The 19256-nt window shown below is 40.1% G+C and overlaps 1 protein-coding gene across 3 annotated transcripts; it reads right to left on the bottom strand.

The window, feature by feature from the left end:
* Positions 1 to 12277: 12277 nt before the first annotated feature.
* LOC145101347 (alpha,alpha-trehalose-phosphate synthase [UDP-forming] 6-like) lies at positions 12278 to 15845 on the bottom strand. 3 transcript variants are annotated; one of them, XM_079038536.1, is made up of 4 exons: positions 15756 to 15845; positions 13272 to 15298; positions 12919 to 13192; positions 12278 to 12828 (listed from the first exon to the last, which is right to left on the bottom strand). In XM_079038536.1, exons 2-4 carry the CDS (start codon positions 15278 to 15280, stop codon positions 12526 to 12528), a joined length of 2586 nt encoding a protein of 861 aa, XP_078894662.1. In that variant the 5' UTR covers positions 15281 to 15298; positions 15756 to 15845; the 3' UTR covers positions 12278 to 12525. The 3 variants fall into 3 exon arrangements, with proteins under 3 accessions (XP_078894662.1, XP_078894661.1, XP_078894663.1); XM_079038535.1 differs by lacking the exon at positions 15756 to 15845 and adding an exon at positions 15467 to 15728; XM_079038537.1 differs by lacking the exon at positions 15756 to 15845 and adding an exon at positions 15467 to 15728 and having other exon boundaries at positions 13272 to 15286.
* Between the last annotated feature and the right edge of the window lie 3411 nt (positions 15846 to 19256).

Below are 19256 nucleotides of genomic sequence, written 5' to 3'. Positions count from 1 at the left end.
CTTAAGAAATGAAAAATACTTTATTTAAATCACATACCAGAAATTGGGCGTTACAACTCACCCCCACTTATCTTAGACTTCGTCCTCAAAGTCTGCTGCTGCTGAATTTGAAAATAACTCTGGATAATGCTCCCTCATCTCCCCCTTGGTCTACCACGTCCACTCTGAACCCTTTCGGTGCTGCCACTGCACCTTCACTAACTGAACCACCTTGTTCCTCAAGGTCTGCGTCTTCCGATCTAAGATCGCAACTGGTCTCTCGATATAATTCAGGTTGCTATCAACCTGAATATCCTCCAAGGGTACAACTGCTGACTCTTCCACCAAACACTTCCTCAATTGAGAAACATGGAAAGTGTTGTGAATCTGGCTAAGCTCTGCTGGGAGATCCAATCGGTAAGCAACCCGACCCACCCGGGCCAAAACCCTAAAGGGACCAATAAACCTGGGGCCCAGCTTGCCCCGCTTCTGGAACCTAATAACACCCTTCCATTGTGATACCTTCAGGAGAACCATGTCGCCCACCTAAAATTCCAAGTCTGAACGCCTTCTATCGGATTAACTCTGTTGTCGACTCTGTGCAGTCTGTAGTCTGCTACGGACCTGCTGGATCAACTATGTGGTCTTGAGCACCACCTCAGTGCTCCCTATGACTCGCTGACCGACCTCGCCCCAACAAATCAGGGTCCTACACTTCCTCCCGTAGAGCATCTCGAAAGGAGGGCGGGCAGTACTAGCGTGCTAACCGTTGTTATACGAAAACTCCGCCAATGGAAGATACGTATCCCAACAGCCACCGAAATCTAGGACACATTCCCGAAGCATGTCCTCGAGAGTCTGAATTGTCCTCTTGCTCTGCCCATCTGTATGAGGGTGGAAAGCGGTGCTAAAATGAAGACGAGTCCCCATCTCATCATGAAACCGCTTCCAAAACCTGGAAGTGAACCAGACGTCTCGATCAGATACTACTAATATAGGCACTCCATGTCGTGCTACTATCTCGCACACATAAATATCGGCTAGCTTCTCAGCCGATATACTCTCCTGGATCGGTATGAAAGGTGCACTCTTGGTCAGCCGATCCACCAAAACCCAAATCAAATCGACTCCACGTGCGGTCCTGGGAAGCTTAGTGATGAAGTCCATAGTGATATCCTCCCATTTCCACACGGGGATGTCTAATGGCTGGATCTTGCCGTGCGGCCTCTGGTGCTCCGCCTTGACCTTCCTGCAGGTCAGGCATCTCTCCACATACCAGGCTACATCCCGCTTCTTGCAGGGCCACCAATAATCAGGTCGAAGATCTCTATACATCTTCTTCATCCCTGGGTGGATGGAGAAACGAGACTTATGAGCCTCATCCATCAACACCTGCCATACTCCGCCCCAGTATGGTACCCATACTCTCCCATGAAGGGTCAACAATCCTCGACAGTCATAGTCGAAAGAAGCTACTCGGCTCACAATTCTCTCACATGTCTGCCTCTCCTCCTTCAGGCCCTCAACCTGAGTCTCTCTAATTTTCTCCAACAAGGGAGTAATCACCGTCATCCTTAAACAAATATCTATAATTGGGGCTGCAACCGCCTTGTGGCTCAGGGCATCGGCCACTACATTGGCCTTACTTGGATGATAAAGGATCTCACAATCATAATCCTTTACCACATCTAACCATCTGCGCTGCTTCATGTTCAAATTTGGCTGATCCATGAGGTACCTCAAACTTTTGTGATCCATGTAAATGGTACAACAGACCCCATAGAGGTAATGACTCCAAATCTTGAGGGCAAACACCACCGCCCCCCAGCTCTAAATCGTGCGTCGGATAGTTCGCCTCGTGAGGCTTCAACTGTCTGGAGACATACGATATCACATGCCCTCTTCACATCAACACTGCTCCCATCCCTGTGATAGAAGCGTCACAATAGACTACAAAGTCATCCACTCCCTCTGGAAGGGTAAGAATCGGTGTCTCACACAATCGCTTTCTGAGGGTCTCAAATGTTGCCTACTTCTCAGGCCCCCAGCGAAACACTACCGACTTCCTAGTCAGTCGGGGGAGCGGAATTGCTATCTTGGAGAAATCCTGAATGAATCTCCGGTAGTACCCTGCCAAACCTAGGAAGCTCCGAATCTCAGATGGAGACCTCGGGACCTCCCACTGCATCACTGCCTCTATCTTGGCCGGATCTACTAGTATACCCTTCTGGTTGACGAGGTGCCCAAGAAACTGCACTTCGCGCAACCAAAAACTCACACTTGGAGAACTTCGTGAAAGTCTCTCCCTCCTCAAGGTCTCTAGCACCTCCCTCAAGTGCTCCTCGTGCTGCTCCTGAGTCTTGGAATAGACCAAGATGTCGTCGATAAACACTATCACAGACCGATCCATCATCGGCCTGCACACGCGGTTCATGAGATCCATGAATGCGGCTGGGGCGTTGGTGAGCCCAAACAACATTACCACAAACTCATAATGACCATAGCGGGTCCTAAAAGCAGAATTATGCACATCTTTACCTCTGACCCGCATCTGATGATACCTGGAGCACAAATCAATCTTTGAGAACCAAGATGCTCCCTGAAGCTGATCAAATAAGTTGTCTATCCTCGGAAGTGGGTAACGATTCTTCACCGTCACCATATTCAACTCCCAGTAATCTATGCACATACGGTGCGACCCATCCTTCTTCTTCACAAACAGGATCGGGGCCCCCCAAGGTGAACTGCTTGGCCTGATAAAACCCTTGTCTAGCAGATCCTGCAGCTGCATAGACAACTCCTACATCTCTGGAAGAGCTAACTGATATGGTGCCTTGTCTATCGGAGCCGCACCAGGAACCAGGTCAATCCTGAACTCAACCTGTCTCTCCGGAGGTATCCCAGGCAAATCCTCCAGGAATACGTCTGGGTAGTCTCGCACTACCGGCACATCTTTGACTGTCTCCTTGACCTTCTCCCAGGCATCTAAAACATAGGCGACGACCCCGCGCAACCTTGCTGAAAGTAGCGTCTCGCTCTCGCTGCTGAACAAAGAATCGGTCCGCGCTGTGGCCTCTCGGCCTGAATCACTAACTCTCCCCCACTTGGAGTGAAAACCCTCACTAACTTCAGTTCACAATCAATCACTGCCCATTGGGGTTCATCCAATCCATGCCTACTATAACCTTGTTCCCTCACAGAGGAATAGGAACTAGGTCTACCGAAAAACTGCTCATCAAATAACCGAAGCGAACACCCTTTATGAATTCTCGTGACCCTGATGGTCTTGTTATCAGCTATCTCGACCTTAAGTGGACAATCCAGCTCCCCCGGAGCTCTGCTAAACCTCTTGCTAAGCGCAAGCGAAACAAATGATCGGGTAGCCCCTGAATCAAACAAGACTGTAGCTGAAATAGCATTCACTAAGAACGACCCCGTCACCACATTAGGATTTGCTCGCGCCTCCTCTGTCGTCATCTGAAATGCCCTACTCTTTGCCACTGGCGCCTCACCCCAGCCCTGACGGTCGTCTGTAATTCTCAATGTTGCAGGGGCAGGTGCTACCACCTTCCTTGCTGCTTTCAAACTCGGACACTGGGACTTTTTATGTCCCCTCTGATTGCAATGGAAGCAAATTAGATCATATGTTGTGGTGGTGGTGGTGGTAGCTGTACAATCTCTGCTCATATGCCCGATCCGGCCACACTTGTAGCAACTGAGACTCCCTGCCTTGCACGCCCCATCGTACAATCTCCCACACATGCCACACCGACTGTGACCCTGCTGTCCTCTAGATCTGTGATCTGATACCTTGGGATTTTTTCCCAAACTCCCAGTGCCAGATGCCGCCCCTGGCTTCCTCTTCTTCTCTATCTCTAAATCAATCTCTCTCTCACGAGCCCTAGCAATCATGTCATCCAGCGTTTTACAGCTGGAACGGCTCACAAACTGGCGGATGTCACTTCGCAACATCTCATGGTAACGAGCCTTCTTCATTTCCTCATCTGTTGCGTATTGAGAAACAAGAAGAGCCCTCTCCCTAAACTTGGCGGTAATCTCCGCCACTGTCTCTGTAGTCTGAGTAAGGTCCTGAAACTCCCTGGCTAACTGTTGCACCTCAATAACCGGTGCAAACTCAGCTCTGAACCTGGTAGTAAAATCAGCCCAAGTCATCGCATCAAGTGCTACATCATCCCCGATGACATGCCCAATCTCCTCCCACCAATCGCGTGCCCTGTCCTTTAGAAGACAGGATGCTAGTCTAACCTTGTCCCCCTCAGGACATTTGCTAGTGCAGAATGCATTGGCGACATCTACCAACTATCTAGTACTCGCAATGGGATCTCGCGCCCCATGGTAGTCAAGAGCTCCACAAGCTCTGAACTCCCTTAAAGTGAGGGTGTGCGACCCCATCATGGTCGCCACCTCAGCACGAAATGTGCTCAACCTCTCATCCACCAGCTCCAAAATACCCTCCTTGATCGAACCAAAGATCACAAGAGTCTGCTCAAGTATGATACGAGTAATCTCTGAAGAGAAAAACTCCCTTGTCAACTCATCCAAATGCTCGGCCCCCGAGCTTGATCATGATCCCTCACCGGAACCTGAACTGCTGCCTGCTAGTCTAGGGCATAAAACCACCATTCTGAAAACACACCATATCAAACGTCAGAAACACTGATATATCACGAGGGATCGCTACTACTACAGATTTCCTGGTCTCGCCTCGGCCTTCCTTGTTCAAGTACGGATCATCTGCTTTCAGTAGTACGGGCCCATACTACCTTCAACATTTATCTGTAGTTTCCTCAAGAACTGCCTCGACTCCACCACGTCACTACTACTGCTACTGATCTCTGCTACTCTCGTCCTAGGCTTACCCTAGGGGAAATCTCCGACTCAACCCAGTCCTTAGCTGTTGAAGACCTCCTTGTAATGCCAATTAGCCATCACCTGAATACCATCACATGTGATGAGGCTCAGATAATCCTTCGAGTAAAAGACTCGTCCCCACAATGGTTAGACTCAGACAATAGCTGCGCAATAGGGCCAAATCCAGAACTGTGAGATTATTTAACCCTGATCACATGTGACGTGACGTATTCACCTAATGGCTAACTCCCATCACTCAGAGTACCACAAAGCACAAAGCAAGAAGCATTCGAACACAGGAACTACTCAGCAAATCTATTCTCATAACCAGAAACTGTACTAGCATATAATGCTAAGCTCATACTATCAGGCATAACCTAAACAGGCTATCCTACTACTGTCTACTCAATACTAGCATGCAATTTTCATAAAGCTGAAACACATGAAGCAGGCACATAAGGCATCATCCTAGATCCTTAGTCCTATTCTAGCATGCTGTTCTACTGAAACCGAAACTGATAATCATAACATAAAAGTGCATGGGTAATTTGGAAGTACTTACTTGAGCTCGGCTGATCGCATGCACCACACCCTTTTTTCTTTTTAAGAAAACTCTTTTTCTTTCTAAATTCTTTTTAAAATTCTTTTCAAAAATGTTCCTCTTTTGAAAATCTTTTACCATTTCCTCAGTTTGAGTTCAGACACACTCAAAAGCGTGCCCAAATCCCTCAAACCACGGCTCTGATACCAACTTGTAACGACCCAAAATACGACCCAAAAATTTTGTTTTAATATTACTAAAAATCACAACATCTACTATTATATAATAAAACCATGAATCGTATGTCTCAAAATGCCATAGTAAATGTATTGATTCAAAACTGAAGTTAATATCATATCAAAATATCTAAATAAAACTCCAAGGAATAAACTACAACTGTGGTGTGTGCCATGCCATCAACCCGAGCTCTTCCCCTTGCTAGCGGAAGTACCTGAAACCAAAACTGAAACTGTAAGCACAAAGCTTAGTGAGCTCCCCCAAACTACCACATACCATACAATAACATATAAACAACTATTGGGCCTTACCCAATGCATCAGAACGAAGTCCAGAAACTGCATCTGACAGAAGTCCGAAACTAACCAGGGCCTTGCCCTCTGCATCGGACCGAAGTCCGGAACTGACTGGGACCTTGTCCCCTGCATCGGACCGAAGTCCGGAAACTAACTGCACATAGCATAGCATAAACATATAAACTAGCATGAACACATATACTGCATACTGCATTGGACCAGAGTCTGGAACACATAACACAAAACATGCTTGAATCACAAACACATCAAGCACTCTAAATACTGCATCGGACTGAGGTTCGGAACTACTGCTAACTAAACGTGTCGGCATTGTGTCCGTAGACCCATTCCTACTAGAAGGAAAAACTCACCTCGTAATGTTGGTTGCTGAGATACTAACTCTAAAACTGGCTGACTGCTACTCTGGAACTCTCCAGGTACAAATTCCAAAAACACTAGATCAGGTACTGATAAATGCCCTCAGGATAAAATAACGATTTTACCCCTGGTCAAAATCAAGTTTCAGTTGACCGGACTCGCCAAGTCAGGGCATAGACTCGCCGAGTCCCTCCATCACTAGATCTGAACTCTAACTCACCGAGTCCATTCCCACTCACTGATTCACCCTAAACTCTCAAATCGGGGAAAAACGGGGACTCCCGACTCAACTCGTCGAGTCTGAAGAACAACTCGTCGAGTCCCAAGCATGCAGATTCCATATAGTCGATTTTAATCCACTTCAGTGCATCTAACCCGTAGATCTAAGCTCCTGGGACTATCTGAACACGTAAAGTTGCTAACTTTACGTGTAACCAAGATGTAATGAAGCAAAAACACTCCAACATTACAATTATGGGGTTGATAAGCCAAAACAAAGCCATGGCTGCCAAAAAGGTGATCTCCATAAGCTTCTGGAGCTCAAGAGAGGCTAGATCTGAGGTATGACTCGGTCATAAGGCTTTATCACAAAGGATTTGGGGGTTTTGAGCTTAAAACCAACAATTTGGGTAGAAACTAGATCTATTAGCACAATAAGCAAGATGGAAACTTTATTACCAGAAAAGATGACCAAAAAGGAGTGTATTCTGGATCTACTTCTTCTTCCTTGAGCTCTTCAACCTTCTCCTTCTTCTTCTTGCTCCAAAATGCACCAAAACTTCCTTCACAAGGCAAAAAATCACTCACACACACTTCAAGGAGGCTAGGGTTTGATAAGGAACACTCTGAGGGTGATGGAGGCTGGGTTGGGGCGAAAAAGTAGTTTAAATAGGGTGCAAACCCTTGAAATTAGGGTTTCATCCAGACAGGCAGACTCGCCGAGTCCCAGCATGTGGACTCGTCGAGAAGCCAACTTAAATCGCGTGAACATCCCGTCTCTACTTGACGAGTCGGGCTACTGACTCGTCGAGTACCCCTTAAGAAATGAAAAATACGTTATTTAAATCACATACCAGAAATGGGGCGTTACACTTTCTCACCAAATTTGTTCTTGACGTCAGTTGGTTATGGCACCGAAGGCTCGCTCATCTAATTATCGGTACATGAATGATCTCGTATCTGGTGAAATGGTGAGAGGTTTACCTCTCCTCAAATTCGAAAATGAGCATTTGTGTGCTGCTTGTGAGTATGGTAAGCAATCGAAGAAGGGTCATCATGTTATTATCAAAAAAATCCATTTCTGAACCATTGGAGCATCTACACATCGATCTTTGTGGACCATCCATGGTAGAAAGTCTTCATCATAAGAAATACATTCTTGTGATTGTTGATAACTTTACACGGTTCACTTGGGTCTTCTTACTAAGGCTGAAATCCAAAACAGCCTCTGAAATCATCAATTTTATCAAAGGAATAGAAGTTCTTATCAAACTCCCAGTTAGGAGAATCCAAAGTGATAATGGTTCGGAATTCACCAACTCCACCATTGAGAACTTTCTTATTGAGAAAGGAATTGACCACAACTTTTCTGCTCCTTACACTCCTCAACAGAATGGTGTAGTTGAACAGAGGAACATAACTTTAGTTGAACCAGCTCGATCAATGCTCAATTTTGCAAATCTTCCACTCTATTTTTAGGTTGAAGCCGTTTCTAGTGCACGCTTCACTCAGAATAGGAGTATCATCAATCAACGCCTCAACAAAACTCCGTACGAAGCCATGAATGGACGAAAGCCAACAATCTCCTTTCTTCATGTGTTCGGATGCAGATGCTTCATCAAAAATAAGTGCGATCAGCTTACCAAGTTCCAACCCAATGCCGACGAAGCTATTTTCCTTGGTTATTCCTCAAAATCAAAGGCTTATCGAGTCCTCAATCGACGTACTCGAGCTATTGAAGAAAGTTTTGATGTTACCTTTGATGACAACCTTGTTCAAAGTTCCGGTCCCACTCACATCACCACCCACATCTTGGAATCTGGTGCTCCTCCTCTGGAATGTCCAAACATTCAAGTAATTCATGAAGTAGACTTTGAAACTCTCTTTGGTCCTTCCGAAACTGCCCTTGATTCGGAATCTCGAACGAGGCCTACTCCAATTACAAATTCTCCTTCGGAAGCTCCTGTCTCGCACAACATCTCTGGTCCAATTCCGAGTCTCCCTCCATTTGATTCTGAACCATTTCAACCTTCTCAGGTTGAGGGGGAGAATCATCCCTCTCTTGAATCAAATGTGGACGGCTTCCAAGATGCAGTTGCTGATTTTGATGACTCAAATCCGATCAACATCAATGACAATGAAAATTTCTTTAAGTTCCCTTCTAATGATGATGCTAACCTCTCCGGTTCAGAAGTTCAGGGGGAGCATCATCCTCAAATTCAAACCATTCAGGGGGAGCAACTCAATCCTATTGTTGATATCGGATCGCCTGCTGTTCAAGAACTTCCAAGATTGCATGTCACCAAGTGATTGGAAACCTCAATGACGGTGTACAAACTCGTTCTGCTGCAAGTATCCAAAATGAATGTCATTTCTCAGCATTCATATCCATGGTTGCACCCAAATCCATCAAGGAAGCATTAGAGCATGTTGATTGGATTACAACCATGCAAGAAGAACTGGCAAAATTTAACCAAAATGAAGTATGGACTCTTGTACCTCCTCCTCCAAACCATCCCATTGTTGGTACAAGATGGGTGTTTCGCAACAAGCTAGATGATGCAGGAGTCATTATCCGAAATAAAGCAAGACTGGTAGCCAAAGGTTTTACTTAGATTTAAGGGCTCGACTACGATGAGACCTTTGCTCCTATTGCAAGACTTGAAGCTATCAGAATCTTCCTTGCTTATGCTGCTCATAAAGGCTTCAAATTTTACCAAATGGACGTCAATAGTGCTTTTCTAAATGTTGAACTTGACACTGAAGTATACCTTCAACAACCACCCGGTTTTGTGAATCTCTCATTTCCTAATTACTGTTACAAACTTCGGAAGGCTGTCTACGGACTCAAATAGGCTCCTCGCACATGGTACAGGACCCTCACAGATTTTCTCAAGCGCTTCGGTTTCCAAAGAGGAATTCTAGATCCTACTCTGTTTCGAAGATCAAATGGAAAACATCTCATGCTGGTAAAAATTTATGTGGATGACATTATTTTTGGATTTACGGATTCATCTATGGTTGCTGACTTCACTAAACTGATGATTAATAGATTCCAAATGAGCATGAATCGGGAGTTAAGCTTCTTTCTTGGCCTTTAAGTCAAACAGACTAACAGAGGAATCTTCATTCACCAAGAGAAGTACATTTCGGAACTCCTCAAGAAATACTCAATGGACACCTGCGCCTCAGCCAAGGTACCAATGGGATTCGGACACAAGATCTTTGCCGACTCTTCAGGTGTTTCAGTTGACGAAAATAAATATCACGGAATGATTGGATCCCTACTCTATCTCACAGCAAGTCGTCCGGATATCATGTTCTCAACATGTTTATGTGCCAGATTTCAAGTCAATCCAAAAATGTCTCATCTCTTGGTTGTAAAACTAGTCTTCAGATATCTTAAAGGCACAAAGAGTCTCGGAATCTAGTATCCAGCAAATGAAAGCTTCCTTCTTCAAGCATATTCAGATTCGAACTTCGGTGGTCTTCAACTTGATAGAAAAAGCACTTTAGGTGGCTGTCAATTCTTAGGTGGTCGTTTGGTCAGTTGGTCATACAAGAAACAGAACTGCATTGCACTCTCTACAGCCGAAGCCGAATACATTGTTGCTGCCAGCTGTACATCTCAGGTTCGGTAGATGAAATCTCAACTCTTGGATTATGGTTACCGCTTTCAACGGATTCCTATCTATTGTGATTCTCAAAGTGCCATTGTGATTTCCCACAATCCAATTCAACACTCAATGACTAAGCACATTGATATAAGGTATCATTTCATAAAAGAACATGTACTTAATGGTAACATTGAACTCATTTTTGTTCCATCTGACGATGAGATTGCTAATGTCTTTACCAAGACATTAGACGAAACCAAATTCAATGGTTTTCTAAACAAGATAGGTATGATGATTCAAGATCCTCAGTTCTTTCAAGAGACTTGTTCTCTTTGATAGACGTATTTGAAAGAAACTTAGTTTCGATCTCAAAATCTTTTCATCTTGGAACTACTTTCTTTCAAAATACATGGGATCAATTTACTTGTCTTTATTTCTAAGAATGTTCATTTTGGAATTATATTATTAGTTACTAAAAAGGTTTTTGTTTTCTTTTAATGGTGAATGACTTATATTAACTTAATTTTCTTGGAGTTCAAGGTATTGTATATTTGTATTTGTGTCTACTAGCAACTCGAATAATTACTTGTTGAATGTTAATGTACTTCTAATTTGGTAAGCTGTGGTTTTTGTTGATCTTATCTACTCTCATGTTTTAAGGTATGGTTCATGGTTGGACTTGATTTGGTTATATGGTGACGTAACTTTGTCTTAATAATATGTCTTAACATATTATATGACGTAAGTTATCATTATGCAATCTACCATCACTTAAATTTTAACAATTGTATACTTCAGTAAGTTATAACTTACTATTCTGTACTTTAAGACACAATAAGAAAATCACGATTTTAATTATACTAAGGTTTTCGTGAATAAACGCTACTTCCAATTTTCATAAACAATCTAGATAATTACACCACCATTCCTATCCCAAAACAACTCCAAAAGACACCCAAAAGAACCCCAAAACAAATACAACCTAAACCATGAACACCACTAAACAGATAAAAGATGAAAAACGGCCAACTAACATCAAACATGATTTTGTATTCTCTTTACTTGAGTTCAGCTTTGTTCTTAGCCCTCAACAACCCATGACTAATGTTTAGGAGTCAAAGATGAAGACGAAAGTTTAAGTGGACAAAAAATGTAGATATATGCATACCTCAAAGATCATTCATGTAATTTACTCTACAATTAATGATTTTAAGAATCTAAGATCGAACATTTGTTTTTTGTGCATGAGACTTGACAAGTAACATAACTCTTAACAGTTATTAGCAAATAATGTGTGTGCTCATTTAGGACGGACATCTATGTCTTTGTTGTTCATAATATAATTTCGTACAACTTTTTTCTATCTTAACGAAAGCAACATTTGCAGTTTATAAAATTAAGAAGAAGACATCATACCAACAATTCGACATCAAGAATTAGATTAAATGTTACCTCTTGGGAGACATTTGGATTATGGCTCTTGAGATATTTCTTCTTTTTTCGTTCATACTTAAGATTCCTTGACTTTTTGTTAGAGTGCCCAACTTGGACAAGTCAGTGGTGTGACTTGATGTTCGATACTCACCCACCTATATTTACTTTTATAACGAATTAGTTATTGTGTTTCTATTTTTGTTTTCTTAGCTACACCTTATGTTATTATGTTTCCATTTTTGTTTTCGTAGTGGCACTTCACAAATTATGTTTACACTTAAATGTGTGTATATGATATCGTTATTATATTTCTTTGTAGATATTAACAAACGAATCTCCTGCACTTTTAATAATTTATTAAGTTGCTATCTTACTAGATAGTTGTCACGAATTGCTATTTGGCAGATTTGACCTTTTAAAATCTTAAGTTTTAAATGGTCCGACTTTTTAATAGCTCTAAATTTTTAAAAGGTTAGAACAAATACAACGCATTCTTTTAAAAATTGAAAGTTTGTTGAAAAACCATCAAACACAATCATCCATTAATTGAAACCCGATAATTAAAACTCTACCTCTTAAGTGAAAAATTAATAGGCTACCAAAAAGACCTAAGATAAACAAATTCTCCCTAAATAATATGCGAATTTGGAGTCATCAAAATCATCCATTAAGGCATTAACAACAATCACATCCATATCATATCATCTTTCTAACATGATTCTTTCAACTCGTATTAACAAAGTCCAATACAAGGGCAAATCACAACACGTTACAACCCAAACACAACATAAAGAAATATGTACAACAAAACAAACTCTACCTAAATTAAAAGAGTCTCCAACTCTCAACAAAGAGCAACAACTTCTCTTGCTCTCAACTTTACAACTAAAAACAGCAACCAAACATAACCATATCATCTATTTTTACATGTAAACCAACCCTCAATCACCCATCACTCAAAAGCAAGAACATTAACGGATTGTTCAGAAACCGAAGCCAATCCCTTCATCAATCTAGCAATCTCAACAGTGTCATCAAGATAATACTTAGCTTTACTCGGTTTATTCCCAACTGTGCATGCAAATACTTCTGCCTTTGAAGATATCAATTCACCAGAAGCCACAGAACTTGTAATCACTTCAAACATATCTTCATCCGATCGATCATCTCCTATGCACACCACAAAATCCGGTGTCATTCCCCTCTCTTGCATTGTTGTAAGCATCCGTTTCGCCACCAATCCTTTACTTACACCCTACACAATTAACACAATTTTAAATTCAAAAAATACTTGCTTTATTTTACCAAAAATTTGGTAATTTTTGTGATTATGGAAATAATTTACCTGTGGTTTGACCTCGACACTACTCTGGCCTCTTTTGACTGTAACAGGTTCGTTAGCAAGCACGCTTTCAAGATGATCTAAAAGCTCTTTAGCTTGACAAGATCCAAAATCAGGATCCGCATCTTCATAAGACCACACTAAAGCTGTTTCTTTATCTTCAATTGTTGATCCATCCGTTGTTTCTGTATAAAGCATCATAACTGGTTCAGCATTTTGCTTCCACCCACATTCTTCAAATTGTACACATGTTTCCCATTCCTCATCTCTCTTCGACCTATACATAAACACTCACTTATGGATTCTAAATTTAATCACAAAAATGATAAAATAAAATGTTATATTATTATATGTACCTCAAAAAACAACCATGTTCGGCTGCAAGCCCGAGTTTCTCACAATCCGCAAACCATTCCTCAAGTGTATTTCTACTTTTAGCACTTACAACAAAAACCATATTATTCTTATCTCTACACAAAGTATTAAGCATTTCGATGGTTTTTAAACTCGGACTCTTGTCAATCGAAGATTGTGGCATCAAAGTCCCATCATAATCCAACAAAATTGCGCGTGTTGTAGTCCGTTTATAAGCCGAAACAATATGTTCCATTGAAAGCTTCCGAAATTCCAAATCCAAAGCAACAACCCGAAAACTCAACCCGAATCCAATCCCCCAACACCTCCTCCTCACATGATCTTTACATGTCCTTTCCAAATCTTGATAAAAAGATCGTGCCCAATATCCAACATCATGACTACTCACATACTTATAATGTTTCTCATGTCTCATTTGTTTTTCACCTTCGCTTAACTCCAATGCACAATCCATTGCATCGGAAACCGCGTCTATGTTCCACGGGTTGACCCGAACCGCTCCACTTAAAGAAGGCGAACACCCGATGAATTCAGACACAACTAACATCGATTTCTTCGGGGTTGACGGCTCTAAACCTAGGACTTTATCGAGGTTGTTCGTTCCTTGACGGCTGATGATGTATTCGTAAGGGATTAGATTCATTCCGTCGCGTACAGCTGTCACTAAACAGCATTCGGCGGTTACATAGTACGCGATCCGTTCGTAGAATTTTAACGGTTCGTCGATTAAGATAACCGGGTCGTAACCGGGTCGCCCGAATGACTCGTTGATTCGTTTTACGGTTGAGTAAGTTTCGGTTTTTACTTCTTTTACGTCTTTTCCTGTTCCTCTTGCGGGATTTGCTATTTGGACTAAAACGACTTTTCCTTGCCATTCTGGGTGTTGGATTAGGAGTTGTTCCATTGCTAATAGTTTTAAGGAAATGCCTTTGAATATGTCGAGATCATCGACTCCTAGTAACATTGTTTTCCCTTGTTGTTGGAACTGTTTAATGAGGGAGGAAACTTTGGATTCGGTTTCCGGAAGGTTTAATACGGATTGGAGTTGTTTCATGTGGATTCCAACTGGGAGGATTTTGATGCTGACTGTACGTCCGTAGTATTCTAAACTTATGTAACCTCGTTTTGATTCGTATGAAATTCCGAGTAATCGACTGCAACATGAGAGAAAATGTCGGGCGTAGTCAAAAGTATGGAATCCGATTAGATCTGAATTTAAAAGGGCGCGAAGAAGTTCTTCGCGAACTGGTAATGTTTTGTAGATTTCAGAAGAAGGGAAGGGGCTGTGTAGGAAAAACCCGAGTTTGACCCGGTTGAATCGTTTTCTCAAGAACGTTGGTAAGACCATGAGATGATAATCATGGATCCAGACGAAATCGTCTTCTGGGTTTATTACCTCCATGATTCTATCGGCGAAGATCTTGTTGACAGAGACGTAAGCTTGCCATAAAGAACGATTGAATCTACCTCCAAGATCAGGGGATAATGGTAGCATGTAATGGAACAACGGCCATAGTTGTTGCTTACAGAATCCATGGTAGAATCGAGTGAAGAGTTCCAGTGGTATAAAAGTCGGGACGCATTTGAATGTTTCTAAGAGGGTTTGAGAAACTTCGTCTTGTTCGTTTGGGTGGATTTCTTCTTTGAGACAACCGACGTAGATGACATCGATTTCATCGTCTCCGAGGCCATCTTTTAGTTGAAGAAGAAGGGAATTTTCATCCCAACTGAAAGTCCAACCTCTTGAACCATCGGTTTTCCGGTGAGCTTTAATGGGAAGCTGATTAGCTACTATGATTAAACGATCATGCTGGACTGATGAAGATGATATATCGGAGCATACACTTTCTGAAGGGTCGTCGTCTAGATCGGAAATTATGCCGGCGACCGTCATAATACGGGGCATTTGCCGTGACATACGAGTAAAAGACGGCGAGGGAAGCTCACCGGAGGCGAGATCTAACAAGTTTGAGTATGATCTTGACACCATTTTCAGCTACACACAACACTGAGAAACAAAATCAAAAATTATGATAATATAAGTTCTTATCAGCTCAATTACATCAAGAAATCGATATTCCCTACCTAAAATCATCACTAGAAAAAAGCATGAAAAGGGGGGAAACAGAAACACAAAACTACAGTTAATAAAGTAAAAGGGGATTCAAGAAATTACCTCGAGGAGAGCATAAACAGCAGCAAACTTCAAAAATATAATTATGAAAGATAGTTGATTATCTATGGAACAGTTAGGTAAAAGTGAAGTTCAACTGGGAATATCTGATACGTAATGAAAATGAAAGAAACCCTAGACGGATTTGTAGATCAGAAAAACCGAACTAACCTACCCACATGGTAAAGATGGGAGGAAGGGTAATAATATCTCTAGAAGGAATCATTAATTACACCAAATAAAAACAAAACACAGATGAGGAATTTTCTTGAAAAATCAGAAGAAATTTTACCAGTTCTCTTTTGACCTTTCTCTATCCCGGAGAAGTGAAAGACGAGAGTGTTCTTTTTAGTGAGCTTTATCATATAATACAATTTCTTTTTGCATAGTGGAATCAGGAAACTTAGGGTTAATCTTAATCATATGAAAATATAATAAATTTTTTATTTTAATATTTTAATCAATTTAAAGACAATGCTTAAGGTGACACTTGTTATGATTTGTATTAAAATAACCGATAACCTGTTATCAGATGATTGGCAGAATTTCACTGACTTTCTTTCAAAATAATTTGAGTCAAAATAGGAAAAAGTATAAGGAAAAAAAAATTTGTTTTCTTAGAGAAAAAAAACATATAAGTTGAATAAGAAGCTATCAAAGTTTACTTTTTTTTGTAATTTGACTTTATATGTAGATAATTAATTAAAAAAAATGAAAGCTGATTAAATTAGAAGAAAAACAATTAAAGTGCTTTACTCTTTTTTAATGTAATTTGACTTTATACTAAAATAGTTACGAGTGTAACCAAATGTTCCTCCAATATTCATAATCTACACTCTAGTCTCTAGGTCATTCAATTCGAGTTTCAATATTTGTTTGTTTTTTTTGGAAAAAAAATTGAGCATTTATATACACGGGTAGAAAGACATTCTTGCAAATTGATTGTTATTTTAGAAGGGCTAAAACCATCTACTCATTCTCTCATCCTCCTCCTCCCAAAAAAAAAAAAAAAAAAACAAAAAAAAAAAAAACAAAAAACAAAAAACATGGATTAAAATATACAAACGAAAATACATTTTTTCACAGACATCTTACAGGCAAAAGAATAATAATATACTTGTATTACTTAAAACAAACACATATACACAAATAAACATATGTTTTTTTCGGTTTCTTTTTCACAAACACATACACTTCCTTTTTCTTTTTTCTTTTTCTTATTAATTTAATATATTAAAATAATAATTAACTTTATTTATTTAGCATCATAAAACCGAGGTTTTAATATTATCTAAATCATTTAAATAATCGGCTAATTTACTTAAAGCTTAAATGTTGAATTTTTGATAGACAAAATTGCAAAAATGGTCTCTGTGGTATGCATTTTTTTGGGGTTTTAGTTCAAACTCTGACTTTTTTGGATTAGTGGTCATTTTGAGCTAGTTTCCTTGCGTTTTTTGTCCCTCTAAATAGTGAAATAACTGTAATACCCTTGGGGTATTTATTTTCCATTTTTCTTTCAATTCTTTTTAAATCTAATAATAATATATTTATTTTAATAATTAAAAAAATAAGAAAGGGCTCACATTCTCTCTCTCTCCCCGCTACACTTCACTGTTTAGGTTCATAGCAGCTTTTTCCTCTTTCAACTTCATTTTTTTCTGAATCCAAATGGGGTTTTCTTTGATGCATATGGTGTACAAAACCGATGGAATCCCCAAATCTCTCAGGGAACAAAACTCGATGTGGGTGTCCCTTCCTCCATTTGATTTTCAGGAACGCCATTTGCAATCCTGAATACAGAAAAAAAAATACAGAGTATAAATGAAACGAGGATATCATAAAGTAGATTCAATGTGATACATACGTGAAGTTAGCAACAGGAAATCCAGCGAAGAACGCATTGCCTCTCAACTCGTTTCGATTTCCATTAGTCTCCGTGGATGTCAACCCATTGCCTCTCAACTCGGTTCGATTTCCATTAAACCTCAATCACCCATAAATATACTATGATTCAATCTCCTTGCTTTTAAACCACACTTTTGCTTATCCTATAGGGTTTTTGAGGAAGCAGGAAAAGCATGAGGCGAGGTGTTGTTAGGAAGAACGCTGCATAAATCTTGCCCGCCAACTGTTCGACCAAATGTATGTGTTTCTGATTGAGTTATGATCGACCAAAGGGAAGGGGCTGTGAAGATCGACCGAAGGAGATAGAGAGGTCTTTTGGTGGTTACTTCCTTGTCTGATTAGAAGAAAACACAAAGGGAGGGAGAGGGTGGAGCAAATCGGAGGCAACACAGCAGGTAGTGGATGGAGACAATGGGGCTATTGCCTTCGATCCATGGTGATAGCGGGGGGCATGGGGTTGATTGGGGTGGTTTTGTGCGGCCGATCGTGAAGAAATAGGAGGGGTCCGTCGAGACCGGTGCTCCTTTGTTGGTCGAATCTCGTCATTGGCTCTCACGAATATACTGGAGCAAAGCAGCTGCAATGGGTGGTTGGGCAATGGTTGAAGCAGGAAGAACGTCCATTGTTGCTTTGGCTGAGAGAGAGAGAGAGAGATGTGGGCCCCATAATTTTTATTAATAAAACTTTAAATTAAATAGCAAATACCATAAAAAATGTATTAGAAGGGCATTTTAGTCTTTTTAGTTTTCTAAGGGACCAAAAACGCAATGAAACTAGCTCAAAAGGATCACCAATCCAAAAAAGTCGTGGTTTGGACCAAAACCCCAAAAATACATACCACAGGGACCATTTTTGCAATTTTGTCTTTTTGATATTTAGCCCATAGTTTTATTTATTTAACTATTCAATACAAGTAAAGAATTCCAATTAAATTCTTTAAAAATTTTACATGTTTGAAAGACATGGTAGTGCAGAAGACTAGAAATATATAGCTCAATTAATGAATGAAATTGCTTTGTAACTAATTCAAAAAATAGAATGAACAATTATATATATATATATATATATATATATATATATATATATATATATATATATATAATATTATAGTTGTATGAATTATATTTCAGTGTTGTAAAACTAGAATTATTTAAATTTCAGTGTTGAAAAACTATTTTATATTTAAAAAAACCATTTTATTTATATTTAAATTTATTTTAGCAGCACGTAGATATTAAAAAACAAACAGTCTTCTTCTTGCAGTCTACAGATGTATGTAGACTGCATACATTTTGTCACTTAAAAAGTAAACAACACCTTACATTATGTAGTTGTTAACGAATGCTTATTCTAACTCTTCTGAAAATGACATATATTATCCATGTTATTGGTGTAGTAATGAACCCAAATCTAGTTTGTCTAAGGTTATATGCTATACTTTTTCCACGAAGGAGCATAGTCTATGTGGACATCAGTTACGATTAGGTATATCTCCCCAAAAATGACGACACCCGTAAATGTTAACCATGTCTTCAAGCCATGTGTTGTCTTTCTCATCTTCCTTCCCATCTTCTCACTTCCATTTTCTTTTTCAACTAATATATTATGCTTTAGGATTTGAACATTGCTAAGATAATAGTATAAAATGGTTTCAAAAAATTAACAAAAGATTGATGAGTAAATGAGACGGCTCTAATGTGGTCCGATATGGGTAAAGAAGAAAAAAAAACAACATAAAGAGTGTTTTGCTAAAATGAATATATTTATAATGCTTTGAAGAATAATTATATTTAAGGATATTAACAAAACTAACCCTTATAGACAAGGTAATTAACAAAAATAACATCTTTTCTGTATTTGAAAAATACTCACTTTTTTCGAAAAA

Source organism: Lactuca serriola, chromosome 4, assembly GCF_051521515.1.
Source record: "Lactuca serriola cultivar US96UC23 chromosome 4, Lser_US96UC23_V15, whole genome shotgun sequence".
In the NCBI taxonomy this organism is placed as follows: Eukaryota; Viridiplantae; Streptophyta; class Magnoliopsida; order Asterales; family Asteraceae; genus Lactuca; species Lactuca serriola.
The sequence above is the reverse complement of the archived record's forward strand: the minus strand, read 5'-3'. Positions and strand labels throughout refer to the sequence as shown.

Bases quoted from the DNA above. Each gene is read 5' to 3' on its own strand.
- LOC145101347 (XM_079038536.1), bottom strand. From the start codon at position 15,280: ATGGTGTCAAGATCATACTCAAACTTGTTAGATCTCGCCTCCGGTGAG. The intron at 13,193-13,271 runs GTACATATAATA...GTTTATGTATAG, and splicing joins GAACATGGTTGTTTTTTGAG to GTCGAAGAGAGATGAGGAAT. The intron at 12,829-12,918 runs GTAAATTATTTC...TTAATTGTGTAG, and splicing joins GTGTCGAGGTCAAACCACAG to GGTGTAAGTAAAGGATTGGT.